This window comes from Gorilla gorilla, chromosome 17 (genome assembly GCF_029281585.2).
Source record: "Gorilla gorilla gorilla isolate KB3781 chromosome 17, NHGRI_mGorGor1-v2.1_pri, whole genome shotgun sequence".
Lineage (NCBI taxonomy): Eukaryota > Metazoa > Chordata > Mammalia > Primates > Hominidae > Gorilla > Gorilla gorilla.
In genome coordinates, this window is record NC_073241.2 from 43,499,559 (window position 1) to 43,517,237 (window position 17,679).

General features: G+C 37.8%; 1 protein-coding gene across 9 annotated transcripts in view; it reads right to left on the reverse strand.

Moving 5' to 3' along the window:
* ARHGAP28 (Rho GTPase activating protein 28) overlaps positions 1 to 17,679 on the reverse strand; it is a 230,260-nt gene that overhangs the window by 151,212 nt on the left and 61,369 nt on the right. The window contains exon 1 of one of the 9 annotated variants that reach the window (XM_055368445.2): positions 7,673 to 7,739. The exons of the other annotated variants lie outside the window; for them this stretch is intronic. Within the exon in view, the coding sequence (XP_055224420.1) occupies positions 7,673 to 7,689 (17 nt within the window). The 5' untranslated portion in view covers positions 7,690 to 7,739. Of the gene's footprint in view, positions 1 to 7,672; positions 7,740 to 17,679 lie in introns of those variants that run through there. 9 annotated transcript variants of the gene reach the window in all.

A 17,679-nucleotide genomic window follows, 5' to 3' on the forward strand; every position in this document is an offset into this window, starting at 1 on the left:
CAGCCAGAAAGGCTGACAGCTTGAGTCATGCCATGGCGATGAAAGAAACTTACACACACTGGAAAGCTAATCAATGGGGTGATTGGTAGAGGGAAGGAGAAAAGGAGAATGATTCCTATGCTACCAGCAAATGGGTAAATAATGGTGAGCAGAGATGACAAAGTAAAAATTGGACTTGAGAAACCTGTGGAACTGCCTGTAGACCGCTGGTTATTGACAGCAACTACCCTTGCTATCTACCCTTCTTAAACCTTTCCTATATAACCACAGAGTGTGCCAACAACTCTATATTGTCATACATCTTCTTACAAATAAGGAAGCTCAGGCTTAATGAGATAACATAACTTGGCCAAAGGTTCACAGCTACAAAATGGCAAAGCTAAAAGAGGAATTGAGTCTTCCGAATTGCAGAGCCCAAGTTGAAAACCACTATTCAGGAAGGAGGCTGGGCTGAAGGTACATATTTGGAGGTCATTCGATCATTAACAATGCTTGGCTTGTTGGCTTTACTTCCCAATTCCCTCACTGACCACTGGCCCTTCCTGATTCTGATCCTTGGTCCTCATCCACACCTGTTAACAGATTATAATATGGCTGGGCGGCTGACGGTCCAAGCCTAGGGCCTAGGAGCCCAGATTCATGCTGTGGGTTAAGCAGTGGCAATGCCTGCCTCCATCAATACTGTTTCCTTCACTTAACACCGTGGGCTAGACTCCAAGATCTGTGAGATACATGTGCACATAAGCAGCCTTTCCAACTTGTATTTGGGTGAATATCCAAGACCCAAGCTGAGGAACCAAAATTCCATGTTTACTAATGCACATGCCTTTAAAAACATTTTAATGTAATATACATGAAGAAAACAGAACAAACCATAAGTGGATTGCCTAATGAGTTTCCACAGACAGAATACACCTATGAAATGTCACTGAAATCAAGAAAAGAAGAGTAACTCAGGAGCTCGCCCCATGTTCCTTGCACTCACTACCTGCCCCTGCCCTCACCCCCACCCCCATCTCTAAGATGCTACTAACCTTACTTCTGATACCCCCAATTAGTGTTGCTTATTTTGTACAATATATAAAGGGAATCGTATAATATATATGCTGTTTTGTGTATGTTTACATGCATTTTAAAGACTGAATTTAACTTGGAAAAATAAAAAAGGTTGTTGTATACAGAGACCTAAGTATAATACCATGATCTCATCTTCCCATATGCGAAGGACCCCTGATATGGAATTATACAACTTCTACATTTGTATTCGGAATTACACCCAGGTAAAATCAGTAACATGAAATGAATCCAGTAAAGTACAAGGCCCATTTTGGTGTTTCCTCCTCTTGAAGAGATTGAGTCACTGACCCAGACTAACTGTAACAAATCCCTTCCAATGAATTAAAGATCAGAATGTAAAGTAATAGTAATGGTGATGGAGGTTTTAAAGGGAAAGCTCTATTGCAATAGCTAAATTGAGATAAGCTTTGGATAATAATAAATTTGACATCAATGCTAATTATTGCTTTATCAAAGCAATCCATTTTCTTAGTGAGAAATCTTTTACCTTGCTAAGGAACTGAAAGCTTCTGTAGAAAGTGTTTTGAATGTGTTGTAAAAACAACAGAACCATCAGTAAAAATAAACTTTTCTGCTAGTTTAAAAATTCTTTTAAAATAATTTCACAGAAGTCATGCATTTAAATTTCATTATTTTACTGTATGTCCATTATACTATACTGTATAATTTTACAATGTACTTGCTGAATTCTGAGTTTGTTTCTTACCTGGACCTAAGAATTTCTTGGTGTGATGGGGATTGTAGTCTGGTTTTTAGGATAAGAGGATCTTGACTTTGAGAGTACTCCTACAAATTATACTTCTTTTGCTTTTTCTTCACAGCATCAGAAACTTACAATTTTTTTACTTGGAAAATGAAAATAATCATATTTGCAAATTTACTGTCACCAAACTTTTTTTTTTTTTTTTTTTTTGAGACGGAGTCTGGCTCTGTCGCCCAGGCTGGAGTGCAGTGGCGCAATCTCAGCTCACTGCAAGCTCCGCCTCCCGGGTTCACGCCATTCTCCTGCCTCAGCCTCCCGAGTAGCTGGGACTACAGGCGCCCGCCACCACGCCCGGCTAATTTTTTGTATTTTTAGTAGAGACGGGGTTTCACCATGTTAGCCAGGATGGTCTCGATCTCCTGACCTCGTGATCCGCCCGCCTCGGCCTCCCAAAGTGCTGGGATTACAGGCGTGAGCCACCGCACCCGGCCGTCACCAAACTTTTAAAGTGGCCCAATGTTTCTAAAGCGGAAAAAACCTACCTGTTCCCTGCACTTCTCCAAAACATGTAGTTTGTGCGTGTGTGTGTGTTCGACTTACATAGGCAGGCATAGTTAGGATATAATTCCATGACAGAGAAGATTCACTTCATTATTTTAGCACATTGAATTCTTTGTTTGAACTCCTGCTGCAAATGTTTTGATCACAAGTTTCTCCTAAAATTCCTGATTACAGTTTGATGTCCCTCTCCAAGAAAATAGCCAACAATTAGCATAGCCTTCTTGTTGAATCAAACAAGGTTCTGATACCGATCTAAATGAAGTGCCTTCTGAAAAAGGAATCAACCACCTGTGACCACAGTTTTTAAACACAGTGGGAAGCGGAGACTTGGGGGTGAAATTTAAAGTCAGGTTATTCTTTAGCAGGGGAACTTTGCAGCTGGGCATAAGAGCCTAGTTTCTCTGTTATTCTTTCATAGTTTTTCAAGATAAGATAGGAATCTGAAAGTGTTCCAATTTTAGCTACTATTTACCTTTTGTTTTTGCTATTGTAATTTCCAAATAGATGTGCTGTAGATTTCAATTTCTTCACTCATTTAATACTGATGTTCCATAAGCATATCCAGCATATTTTAAATTCTTAAACCTATTAGGTGCAAGGCTTAAGCTCTAAATATACATTTTAAAACGAACCAACCATATTTTATGCAGCATAACTCTGAATAAAATTAGCAGCACTTAAAAACAAATTAGAGAACCACCAAAATGAAGGTAAGTCCCTGTAACTTTACATGCTACAGAAAAGATATGAAATAATAAAAACTACAGCTAAACACAGGCATTTATTGATCATAGAATGTTCTAAGTGAAAAGCAGAATTTCCTTATTCATTTCTAGGCTTGCCTTTTTTGATTACACTTTACTTTTTGAAAAGCCCAGTTTTTTTTCCAAATTTTCCTACCAACTCTTTAATAAAACATTCTGAAATTTGAGTAACTGTGTCTAAAAGGATTTGAGATTAAGAACTAAATCCCCAGCTGCCAGTATATCTGAATTTGCCTCCTTTCCAACTATATGTAAGGTATCATCGGTGAAATAATGCCTATAAGAAAACACAGTGAGCATCTAAAAGGAAAAGCCTACTCCATACATACTAAGTATTAAATTTAAATTGATTTTAAACAAGGATTTTATTCAAACTTTATTTTACTGTGTCATATGTGATTAAGTATGATTTTTAAAGCTCATTAATAAAAATCTGTTTAATAGAGCAACAAGTTCCATATTATTTCAGAACAAATCTAAAGCAGTACTATGCCATTCCTGACTCTTACAATAAATAAATCACTATTTCCTGATTTGCCTTTGATCTTCTCTAATTGAAGACCACAGTTCTCATTTATCTGAGATAATAAGTGAATAGATAGAGAAAAAAATCATAAATACCATAAAACCTTATTTTCAGGTCTGTCTACCTACAAATGTTTAACTAGACCAAGCAGCTAGGAGGAAAACTGGACAATTTGTATTTCTCACCCTTTCCCTTCTGGTTTTCTGGTGCAATGTTAAAAGAGAAGCAAGTGGCTGGGCAAAGTGGCTCACGCCTGTAATCCCAGCACTTTGGGAAGCCGAGGTGGGCAGATCACCCGAGGTCAGGAGTTCGAGACCAGCCTGGCTAACATGGAGACACCCCATCTCTGCTAAAATTACAAAAATTAGCCAGGCTTAGTGGTGCGTGCTTGCAATCCCAGCTACTCGGGAGGCTGCGGCTGGAGAATCATTTGAACTCGGGAGGCAGAAGTTTCAGTGAGCCGAGATCATGCCACCGCACTCGCCTGAGCGACTTTGTTTCAAAAAAAAAAAAGACAAGCAAGCACCAGACTCCAGAGCAGAATCTCTGCCCTAAACCGAAGCAAAAAAGGACAGTCTTAGTTATGCTTTACGGCTTTTAACAAGTTCCCCAGCCCCTCACCCATTGCTCATCTGATGGTTTTATTATAATATGTTTGCCACAGGAATTTCTCACTTGGATTATCCTAAATAATATTGCTAGCAAACCTACAACTCCATGCAGTGACACAGGTCAAAAGAATTCCTCAGGCATCAGTTTGTTTCCCATACCCTTCGCCAATAAACTTGGGAAATAGCTATTTAATAACAGCACAAAAAAGGACTTAGTGGTACTTGGAAAATGGCTCTCAGAGCCAAAAATTTATAGCTCGGCTTAGGAATGCTGAGGCCAAGTCTCAGGGAAACCATGCTGTCTTTTGACTGGGCAGATAAGCTAAGGGCAGAGCTCATTTATCTTCTGGGGCAGTGCTGTGTGAGCTTGATCCATACTCCTGCTTGTGTGCCTTGAACAACTAACTCTGTGTTCAATGCTTTATTCTACTGGATGCTGGAAAGACCCTTGACTCCATCAGATTTTTAAAGAATTTACCAAAGTTGCTGAAAACACTGGATATTTGGTCTGTTTCTGTGTCTTTGATGTCACGGGTCCCATTAACTTTGCAATGATGGAGAGGAGGACATAGGGAGAAAGAGATAACAAAATTTTGGAAACATATATACACTTGTCACTGCTTAATTCTTAATTCAATAGGATAGGTAAGCTAGAACATTGACCACGACTTCAAATGCTCCTTTTACCAAATCTGTATGGATTTTATTTCTCTAAGAAAGTAACATCATAATGACTGTAAAATCCTGGCTTTGTATTAATCGTCGGTATGTTCCTAGAATTCCTACTTCAGATACGTTCCTTTCAATATGTAAAGCTGGTCAAGCTTCTGTTCTCATTTATCTCTGCCTCTGACCCATCTTTCTAGAGACATTTTGGTTCTTTTGCTTTATTTCATTTATTTCCCTTCTTTCTCTAAACACTGCCCTGCCCCCTATTTTCCTACATATCTCTGTGAATGTCTAATAGGGTTTTCTCCTGTTTTCCAAACTTCACCATGTGAAATAATGGCTTATTACACTAACCAGTTTCCATGTTTCCAAAAAATACTGCTGTTTGCCATTTGTGATAACTATTAAGCAGGTCATATTCTTTGCAAAGGGTTAGAAAGAGTATTTTCTTGATTTTTTAAGTAATGCTCTTTACTGTCAAGACCCAAGTGTGATGGTTAATATTAAGTGTCAACTTGATAGGATTGAAGGATGCAAAGTATTTTTCCTGGTGCGTCTGTGAGGGTGTTGCCAAAAGAGATTAAGATTTGAGTCAGTGGACTGAAAGAGGCAGACCCACCCTCAATGTGGGTGGGCACCATCCAATCAACTGCCAGCGCAGCTAGAATAAAGCAGGCAGAAGAAGGTGGGAGCAGTGGACTTGCAGAGTCTTGTGGTCTTCATCTTTCTCCCATGCTGGATGCTTCCTGCCCTTGAACGTTAGATTCCAAGTTCTTTGGCTTTTGGACTCTTGGACTCACACCAGTGGCTCTCAGACTTTGGCCACAGACTGAAGGCTGCACTGTCGGCTTCCCTACTTTTGAGATTTTGGGCTCGGACTGAGCCACTACTGCCTTCCTTGCTCCTCATGGTACTTCACCTTGTGATTGTGTGAGTCAATTCTCCTTAATAAACTCCCTTTCATATATACATATATCCTATTAGTTCTGTCCTTCTAGAAAACCCTGACTATACACCAAATAACAAACATTTTTTCAATGTAAATGAATCCTTCAGGTTTGATTAAATCATCATGATCAATAATTTGTATATTAAGAAATCAACCTCCACATTTATTAGGTTTGGAAGATCCCCCTTCTATGTGGTATCTTATTCTTCTAACATAAGCTGAAGTAGAAAGGATATTTTCTGATACGTTATTTCTGTGAGAGTTACTTTCCTTATTCAATTTGGATTTTTACACCTGAAAGGGATGGAGATGGAGTAGGAAGAGAGGGAAGGGGAAGAGGACAGGAAATGATCATTCAAAGGGCTGTGCAAAAAAAGAACAGTGCGCCCTGAGAATATAATAAAAGAATAGTTGGCTCTTCCATAGATCTATATTGCAGTCATCATTCTAAGGTCTTTACTTAATGTTTTTAATTCTCACAATAAATCTGTGAGATTAATACTATTACTATCCCCAGGGAGGAAACAGCCACTGTGGCTAAATAACCTGCCCAAGTTCCCACAGTCAGTAGAAGAGCCAGGATCCCAATCCAACAGTCTGGCTCCAAGGACTCCTACCCTTCCCCATAGATTTGTTTCTTTCAAAGCTAACAGAGTTGATTATTTCAATACTGATGAGACTGAAAGTGAAATAACAGTGACTTATAACCAAAATGCCCTGATTCTTTTGTGATTCTATATATGAACCAAAATATTTGAGACCTATATATTGATTTAATTGATATTTTGGTGTTTATTGATATAAAAGAAATTGCTCAAATGCTGGTCAGCAATGATACTTATTAGAAAACATAGAATACTACATTTTATGGTATTTGGACTCAGGCATAAGATGACCACATGTTCTGGTTTGCTCAGAAAACCCCAGGTTATACCTGCTGTCCAGGCATAATTGTTAAGTTCACTCTCAAAATTGTCTCATTTTGAATAATAAAATATACAGTTGTCTTACTTAGGCACAACCAGTGCAACTGGCACAAGTCAATTTAATAATTTAAATAATTACTGGTTTTCATATGGTTTTAATAATTCTGATGCTTTCATTTCCTCATCCTAAAATCAATTGTTCTTACCATCATGAGCTTGACAATGCTTTTCCCCGTTTCTCCTTTTTCTGCCTCTTCCTGCCTTTAAACACTTCATTTCCCTCTAGTCCTTTTGCCAAATCACTGCCTCTCCTGCTTCAGTGCCTTCTAGTCTATTATAACCACCCTAATGGCATTTATATCCTTAAGGATTCCATTGTCACTTTTTGGAAAGGAGCCACTACTCAACTTCACTCTCTCACGTTATGTTTCCCATATTGCCTTTGACTCATCACTTGCCTTAGGAGATCTAGGCTTTTTTCCATATCACATTAAAATTCTTCCAAAAATTTACTTTCTTTTTTTGCTTTAAGACAGAGTCTCACTCTGTCACCCAGGCTGGAGTGCAGTGGCGCGATCTCAGCTCACTGCAGCCTCTGCCTCCTGGGTTCAAGTGATTCTTGTGCCTCAGCTTCCCAAGTAGCTGGGATTACAGACAAGTAGCTGGGATTACAGTAGCTAGGTGTACCACCACACCTAGCTAATTTTTTTGTATTTTTGGTAGAGACGAGGTTTCACCATGTTGGCCAAGCTGGTCTCAAACTCCTGACCTCAGGTGATCCACCTGCCTTTGCTTCCCAAAGTGCTGGGATTATAAGCATGGCCCACTACTCCCCACCAATTTACTTTCTTTTAGTCCCCTTACACAAACCCCCTGACCTCCTTACCCTTGGATCAAATTCATTTATTCACTCAGACATATAGTCTACTTGGGAAACTTAGCTGGCAAATTCAGGTTCCCAGGTCCAGAGCTTCATTTCACAATATTACTTATGAAGATCCTTGGGAAATTGACCTGCAGAATGAATGGAGAAAATTCCTGTCCTATCTCTGCAGAAGAACAGTTTACATATGCCCTGAAGCATTAAGTTTCATTACTTTACCCTTATCTCAGTCCACCAAATTATGGATGCTGGAGGGCACAATTGGTCACTAGTTCTGGAAAGCTACTCCATGCCATCGGTGAATTAGTATCAGGGAGACAACTGCCAACTCTATTCTACTCAGTGATTTGAGAAGTTTGACAATGCTCTCCCTTTCTTAGCCAGCATGGATTCTTAAAATCTTAGTATTTAAATTTATCCTGCTTATGATACCCAGTATAGAGCTGTATTCATTTCCCTTCTTCTAGTACGATTTAACAACATTAAATGGCTCTACTTATCCAAATGCAGTTTAATCTCATGATGATAATGACATATCATTAATGGGTTTGCCATAATAGTTGTTGGATTTGTGGTACCGTTTGGAAGAAACTGCAATAAGGACTGAAGACCACATTAAATAGAAAGAAGTAAATATCACTAAAGATTTAAGGAAAGTAATTACAGCTGCAGAGTCACATGGCCAAAAATAAATTATATATTCCACTCTATGATAATGTTTTAAACAGTATTCTCCCTACCTGCTACCTTGTTATTTCATGCAAATGGTCGTATTTGAGATAAGCAGACTTCAAGAACAAATGAAATAATTGCAGAAATCAATTGTATAGTATATTTTAGAGCTATTGATGTAATACTGAAGAAGAAATGTGCTAGTGCAGACCAGAATTTGAGCAAATCCTAGTCACAAAAAGTGAGCATGGCTCTGTGTGTCAGCTTTACAATTAGATTCCTTTAAGAATTTCAGCAACCTCTTCTGTCTCTTATGGGCAGAGGCCATATTTACCAAGACAAAAATTGGTATGCGAGGGGTAAAGTGTTTGAAGATGAAACGCTACTAGAGAATTGGAACATACAGTAGCTACGCCTCTGGAAGACCATCAGAACTCAAACTTTAAAAACAGTGGCAAACATAAAATGCCTCAACCAATTCAGTCTAATTTCACCAAACACTATCTTTTCATTTAATTTGGAAAATACCCACTTTATTAAGAATAATCTTTAAACATCAAACTCAAATTTCACACTATGTGAGGTTATATATATTATGTTCTTCAAAGTGTGGTCTGCATTTATAGAATAAACTGAAACCTTCTTGTATGCTACAGAGTAAATCATAAGATTGCATTAACTCTGTGAATCACACACACACAGATAGCAGACAAAGAAGAAAAAATACAGTTGATCTCAATTTGGTCTCAAGAAAACACAGTATCTGTTCTTATTGTCACTTTGCATTCAATAAAATAGGAATATCCAAAAAAAATTTAAAGACTAATTTGAAGAAATTTCTTTTTAGACAAGTGCAGTGGCTCTCATCTCAAACTAATTTTCCTACTTTAAGCTTTTGCAATTACAATATTGTCCTGAAAATAAGCAGACATTATTTAATAGTCTCTTTCAACAACTCTTCCCTTAAAAAAATACAAAATAAATCCATTGGTACCATTTCAAACTGGGTCCCTAAATATTACAAATCCCTTTATTCTCTCCCTCCTCGCAAATTACATCTGGTCTAGACCCAGAATCACTCAACTAAGCAAAATTTCTGTAAGATACAAAACCCTCTGATTTATTAGGAAAAGCTTGAGGGTCTATTAATACTTCATTAAAACCCCTACGTAGTATTTATAGCAGCAACAGAAAAAAAAAAGTATTGCCAATTAGTGGGTAAAAAATGAAAGCAAATAAAATGCTTATGAACATATAAAGCAAAAACATAAACCCATGACTTGGTGCAACGATACTAGCTTAATTTCTTAGAAGCCCAACTTCTGCATTCCTGAACTGTGACCAGGGGTGGTCAGAGAGTGCTGAGCGGAACAAAAGGCCTCACTGTCACTGGTCCATACTCTTAAGCTGAGAGGAGGAAAAGCCTGCTGTGTCACACAGCACTCCCAGGCAAGAACTGACTTTGAGCCTGAGAAGCTTCCAGAGCCCAATTCACAGCATTCCTTAGACATGGTCTTTCTCATGCAGAGGCTGAGGTGGATTTAGCAATTCGTGGGTTTGCTGAGACTGGAATCTTTGTTATTCTCCATGAGGTTTGCACTGAAGACACAAATGACCTCAAATTTAGACACAAAAAGATTGTGAGAGACCAAGTTAGAGAAAGAGAACCAAGAAAAAGCTTGTAAGAAATTTTAAAGTGAAGCGCTAGACGTTTATTGACTTGTGAGGACAGTGATGCAATCAGAACAGGCAGGAAGGTCTGTTTTGCTTCATTGTTTTGATTTGGGTCTGAGTTCCCAATAATTTATAATAATGCTCACATTCTGTTGAAACAGCTCCAGAAATTGTGTTTATAGAACTCAATAGTGGAAAGAATTCCATTGGCCCTATTCGTGTCTTTTATCTGAGAGTAGCAATGAGGATTAATAAAAAACACGGCTCAGTAGAAACCTTATTAGTCTACCAAGGGTGAATGGGCATTGGCCAATTTGTAAAGGGAGCTAAAATTAAATTCTTAATATAATCTAATGTCAATTAAGTGCATATAATAATGACCACCTTGAAAATTATTTAATAGTTAAAATATAATCAAATTACTCTGTTCTACAAGTGTAGCTTCCTTTCCTTTCTAATTAAACATTATTTTATGAATTTGAATTTCCCAGATGCCTGGAATTTTTTTTTTTAAGTTTTGTAAGCAAGGCTTCAAAAACGGAAGGTACTTTGCTATTTCTTATAATAGAAAAATTGGCTTCTTGTCTTAGCAATCACCAATTATGTTTATAACCCTAGGAAATTTCAAGGACAGAAAATCAAGCTAAAATCAGAAAAGAAAATTATACAGCAAATGTTATGGCTTACACAATTACAAAGAGACAGCACTATTTTATTTTGTGATCTATGACGCTGCTAGCAGGGAGCAACTGCTGTTGCCGGGGCTGGCAGTTCTCTCTAGGGGTGGACACCCCCGTAGAGAACCAGTTTGTATGTGCCTACCAGTGGGACAATATTTTCTTCTTGTTGACGCAATTCGCACAGAGAATTTTGCCTTTCTATACTCCAGCTCCAATAATATCAATTTCCATGTATATTCCTCATGGCCATCATTTTCCAGTCTTTAAAATTATGTTTTCTGATCCCTTCTAAATCATCCTAAGTCACTGAGCCCTAAATTAAGATGCTACACTTTAACAAAAGACAAATTATTAATACCTCCAAGAAGAGCGATGGCCTCACAATGAGGTCATGGAAACTCCAGTTTCACAGTTGAAAAACAAAAGCATTTCCTTTCTCTTTCACCTCTTGGGATTTTTTTTTTTCTTTACAGGAGATAAAATCCGACAAAGGGAAAATATTAGGAGCTGGCTATGTGGAAGCTGATGTAGATTAACATTTCTCCGTGTTTCTTTGGTGTATCATTTTCTATGTTTCATTGAAAAATTTAAAAAATTGTCTTCTCTGAAAAATTTTAAGCAGTCAGTTATTTTGTTTTTCAATTAAAAAGAATCATACATTGCCTCCCTCTATTCCATAAATATTTCTAGGGTACATTGCTAGGTACTGAGATCAGAAAGATAAACCCTGACTTCTGCTCTCAGGGAGGCTGCAGTCCAGTGCAGGGGTAGGGGTCAGCTACAGAGGAGTAACATCATAATTACCTTTGGAAATAATAAATTTATGGCTCTAACTGGCCCAGGTTTTACTGCTAGCATAAAGGAAATAATCTAGACCCAGATAGGAAGAAAACATGAAAAGGTACTAAGGAAGGCTTTCTAGATAATGTTAAGGGCTATGTTTTAAATATGTCCCTTAAATTTTATGTGATGAAAAGTTAATCCCCAAATTCATATGTTGATGATATTTGGAGGTAGAGCCTTAGAAGGGTAATTAGGATTAGGTAAGGTAATCAGGGTGGGCCTCCACGATGGGACTGTGGCTTTATAAGAAGAAGAGAGACCTGAGCTGGCACACTCTTTCCCTCTCACCATGTGATGTCCTCCACCATGTTGTGACACAGCACAAAGGCCCTGGCCATATACAGCACCAAGCACTTGGACTTCCCAGCCTCTAGAATCATGAGCTAAACAAACTTATTTTCTTTATACAGTATCCAGTCTTTGACATTCTTTTATAGAAACAGGAAACAGACTAACACAGTAACATATGACCCAATCTCCAAGGACTATAGTACTTACCAGGTGAAGACTGGGGAAGAGGCTCTTCAGGCAAAGGAATTAGGATGTATAGAAAGAGAACAGAGTGTGATGGCTAAGAGGCATGAGCTGTATTGTGGAATGTATATTTTACCACAATTTTTAAAAAGCAACAGCAGCAGCATTGGGTTTTGGGCTGACATTACCATACTTCACTTGGGCTGATTAGTTACCCTGTATCTCAGTTTCTAAATCTGTAAAATTAGAAGCAAAAAAACACCTACCTCATAGGAGTAAACCCTAGGGGCTTTAATACATGTAAAGCATTTGGAATAGTGCTTGCTTTATAGGAAGCACTCAGTAGATGTTAGCAGTTAATACCACGCACGCAGACCCAGAGACACATGAGAGCAGGCACCCAGTAAGGCATGGGAGTTTAAGTTGCCTTCTCCAAAAGGAAAAGTCCAATAGACAGAAGGAAGGAACCAGAAAAGAAAACTGAGTTGGAGATCATCACAGATGCCATTTTGAAGATATCCCTTTTTCCTTCTTAGAATCCTCACTGAACTTTAAATGTGCACTGAGGGTATATTTTTGAAGCTACCTACACTTTACTATTTGAGAATAACCTGTAAGTGAAAATTAATTATGTTCTAATTTTTAATTTTAAAATAGAACACTCATTTTCATTAAAATACTCCTTTTCAAAGGGCAGACTGATTATATTACTACTCTAAATATGTCATCTATACCAAGGCCTGAGAAAGAGTACAATCCTGAATCTATGGATGCTAAGCATTCCCCAAAAATCTGTTTTTGCATACATATAAGCTATCTCTCGCTTTGTGGATAGAGTGATGCTATACTCTAATGCCACATATTATATGGAAGGAATGGTAAGAATACAATGTGAAAAAGCATGACGAGATCTTCCCATTTAAAAAAATGGTATAGAAATGTTAGAACATTGGAGACTTGAGTTGATTAACATCTCACCTTCTTCATTTGAAAAATAAGGTTAGATGTTTTCTATGGGTCCTTGGGGCTCAAATGTCCTATAAACTGATTGCTGGACAGGTTATATGCAATCAAAGCAGACTATAAAACCCTGGGTAAAGGAAAATATCTCTCCAGTCCAGCATTTTGTCAAACAATACTACCAAGGAATATTTGTAGGAGAGAGAGTAATATCTGGCTTTTACATTTCTAACTTTCCTATAAAGATATCCTATTAATTTGCTACCTATAATTTTAGCTAGCCTTTCTTGAATTTCTATTTTTAGTATACTATGGCCTACTGAATGGATAATATACAAACAGATCAGATCACTTGTTTGCACTGATTGACTTTTAGCTCAAACATTTTTGTCTGATGTTATGATTTTGACTTTTAGCTCAAACATTTTTGTCTAATGTTGTTATGATTATATTGGTCAGAGATGTGCTAGAAGCTTTATCTCCAATCTTAGAATGAGGATAAGCAAATATGCATAAACATATTGCATGCATAAACATTTACATAAACAAATATGTTTTGCCTCCATCTTGACACACAAGACTAGTGACTGACGGTCTCCTGTGCAGATCACACAGCCACAGGGGAATGCAAGGAAGGCACTAGAAACACAGACCAAACTCCCATTTAGGAAATGGGCCACAAACTGTGGATGTGAGGGTTAAAAAAAGGATTAATTTCCCTTGTTTTCCTATTAGTCAACAATTTGTATAATTTCCAGTAAACATGTGGGAAATACTGAAAGACTTTGGTTTCCTCTCTACCTTCCTTGAGAAATGACTAGAAGACAGTACCTTCTTGGGCCCTGACCTTGTTAAATGTTGATTGCCAACATTTTTCACTTCTGAAAACAGAAACATCCTATTCATATGGTATTTTCTGGTATGCCCAGAGTCCTCCCAGCCTCTCCTCCATCAGCTTTTTCACATCAGCCAGAAACATCCAAGCCACAGAAGTTGCCCATCATGGCAATGCTGCCCAGAAGTGTCCTGATTCAAGGAGACAACACAGATGGCAGCCTCCAACACAGCAGTCACTCGAGCCAGGCCCTATTTTAGCCATGTGCTATTTTTATATTGAACTTGCCCTATACTTGTTCAAAGCTAATCTCTACGTACCAGAGAAACACTCTTAATACTGTGAGAGCTCTCTCCAGGTAGACAATATAGTCATGGTATCTATAAATGTAAAGACACCCTGGATGTAAAAGTTTCCAGGAATAGGTATTGATGCAGTAACTGGTTCGTTGAACTAAATATTTGCTGATTTAGGTTGAATCTTGTTTGGGAATGTGGAGATTTCTATTCTAGGGGTGGTGTCATTCCAGAAAGGCAGAAAATCTCTAACTGGATCTCCTTCACCACTTTCACAGCAAACGGTACATTCCACAGCACCTGTGGCCATGAGCTTAAATGCAGCTGACCAGGTTTGAGATGGCCTCCACAATATGCTCTGTTATTAGTAATATTTTTGCATTCACATAATTACTAAAATGCCTAAGGCAAGCCAGTGTTTCATTAGTGTCGAGTTAAAGCCTTCCCCCTCTGCTTGCCCCATGTGCCTTTGGTGCACAACACTGGATACCCAGCTGGATCATCCAACCACAAGCCAAGGTAAACACAGAAAGTGTGAGTCACTGGGGGTAAGAGCTATGTATGTCTCTACTAAATGTGAAGTCCGAATACTGGCACTCTGGCTGAACCACTATGATTCCAGCATATGTTTATGATTAGTAGATATTAAATCAGCTACTTCCAATGTGTAAAGTAGTTCCTACCAGTTATTTGGGTATTTTTCGTGTGGGGAAGCATGAACTCTTCAAGAGCACTAAAAGAATTTTTTGCTTGAGTCTGATTCTTTCAAAATCAATGCTTTCATATTTAATTCAATATTTTAATTACTTCAAGAGACTATATGGCATCTATAGAGTTGAAGACACCCTCCCAAAGTGAGGCACTTTTATTAACTTATTTTAACTGCTTTGGCTGAAACAACTGACATCTCTTTGACAACTGGTCTGTTGAGCCAATCCCATCCCACAAATTAAACCCTGCCAAACATATCTACAAAAACTATCACTAGTTCCCTTGCCAATCTCTAAATACATCCAACCTGAATTATTGACTGAATTATTGACTCCCTCTCCCTACCGTCTACCTTCATCTATAGACCAATATACACACATCACACCATATCCACATGTCCAACTCAAGTATCATGTCCTCCATGAAGCAAACCCTGTTTCCTCTTTAGAGGATACAGTACTAAACAAGAAATGGTTCCCAGTTCTCCTGGGCTCCAATATAAGCTCCTCAAGCACAGGAACTCTGTCTTGATTAGCTTTGCTCTTTCATGGTGCCTTCAAGAGAAGATATTTGATGAACGTTTGCTAAAAAAAAAAAAAAAAAAAAGAAAATAAATGGATGAATGAACTGAATATCAGGGAATCTAGAGGTCTCTATTTTCTCAGTTAAAATTATTTATTATTCATTCATCATACATATATAATTTTAAAACAGACTTAGACAAAGTGTTCAATATACAGTGCTGTTTTTTGTTTCATTAATCAATCTACTTGCTAAATGTATAACTCTCATCCTTTCTTGGCTGACCCCTGGTTAAGTTTTCAGAACACTACCACATGAATTCCTATATCCGTTTCTCTCTCTTTCTCTTTCTCTTTTATTCCTTTAAAACACATGAGCTAAGACAGTTTCTCCAAATGTCAACATGACACTATATTTGAAGTAATGTGACTCATATCCATCAGAATCTGTTAAAGACTGAATTGTCTGGACTCTTCACTGATTCCTTGTGACCTTGAAAAGTTACTACTCTGAGATTCAGTGTTCTCACTTAAAAATGAGAGATTGTAACAGGTGCAACCCCGGGTTCCTTTCAGCTTTCTGTATTCTGGAAAACTAATTCTCTGTATTTTGCTAGGATAGGCTTGCTACACAAGCCTTATGAGTAGGCGGAGCAGAAAGCTGTCTAAAACAGGAGTCAGGCTAAATCCAGGCTACTACCTGTTTCTCTAAATAAAGTTTTATCAGAACACAATCAACTCTATTGGTTCATGTAATGTTTATGGTTACTTTCTCGATAACAACAGTAGAGTTCCCACAGAGAAAATATAACCAGTAAAGCCTAAAATATTGACCCTTCGCAGAAAAACTGTGCCAACCCCTGGTCTAAATTATGTGCACTGAGGTGTGTGACTTCCTGCCTAAAGAACATTCTGTTCTCTGAATGAGACCTGGAGTCTCACTATTAGAGGTTTAAAGAAATGTATATATGCTTTGGGAAGGTAAAACACCTTAAATGCTAAGAAGACTGTTCCTTGGTAGAACAAAATGATCCCTTCGTGGATCACTACAGGGAAAACAGAAGGGCTCCAGGAAGCCAAAGTAAATTGATCAGGCACAAAAATAAACTTGCTTACATCCCAATCTTGGCTGGGTCTACAATGGAGAAATGAGTCTCCAGATGCAGTGTCCTGGGAATAGAATCTTGAGTTCGGTTTTCTCACAGTGTGATGGGTTTTACTCTAAACCTGCTTCCTTGCCCAGCCCCTCTTAACCCAACAGCCAATAGCTGCCAGACAGCTGGATGACAATTGGGTACAATAATAGGATAAAACCACTAAATGGTCTGTACACATTATTGGCACTTTCAGGCTTCTGTGAAATGATGTGTGTGAACCTCAGAAACCATTGTGATGAGCAAAGGAGCCAGACACAAATCATACATGCTGTGATGGCTTCCACGAACAGGCAATGCTAACCTGTGGTGATAGAAGTCAGAAACGGGTTGCCTGGAAGGAGTAATTGAAGGAACAAAGTGCATGAAGAAAATGTCTGGGGCGAGGGAGATGTTATATATCTTGTTTTGGATGGTAGTTACATGCGTCAAAAATCATGGAACTGAATATTTAACAGTGCACTTTACTGTAGAGGAAGTATACCTCGATTTTTAAACTGACATCACTAAATAAAGCATTTATTTTTATTTGTTTGTGGGTATGGCTTCAGAAATCCTGGAGGTCTTTAGATTCATGACCATTATATAATTTTCCCTCCATGGTAATGGATAAGAAGATGAAGTGAAGATAGAAAGGTGAAGAAGGGAGAAAAAAATGTGAAGAAATGTTCCTCGGTGGAAGGAAATTCCTGTCAAGCCTCTAAGCCCATTTTCTTCCCAGGCACATTGTTGCAATATGTCATCAGATATCAGTTTTAGGGCCTAGCATGTCAGAGGACACTCAAAAGCAGAAAATGAGGAAAAAAAGTGAAATAGATTTTTCCTCTTAAAATGTATGTGTGTGTGTTTTATTGAATTATTAAAAACAAGGAAAATATTCAACAATATGCTCCCATGTTTCTTGGAACTCTCCACTTTAATTTAAATTCTATTAAATTTTTCTAATTTTGTGCCAAAAAGAGTATAAAGTATTTTAATTGAATGAAATATAAACATAGTTAAATTAAATATAATTAAATTAAGTATAAATGAAATTATTAAATCTAGCACATAAAATATTAATAAAATTTATCTTTCAAAAAAGAAGTTTTTCGTGAATACTCTCTTTAACTTTGAAAAACATAAATAAAATAAAGTGCCATAGCATTCTTAAACACTACCTAAAATTCCTATTAATTAAGTTGCCAATT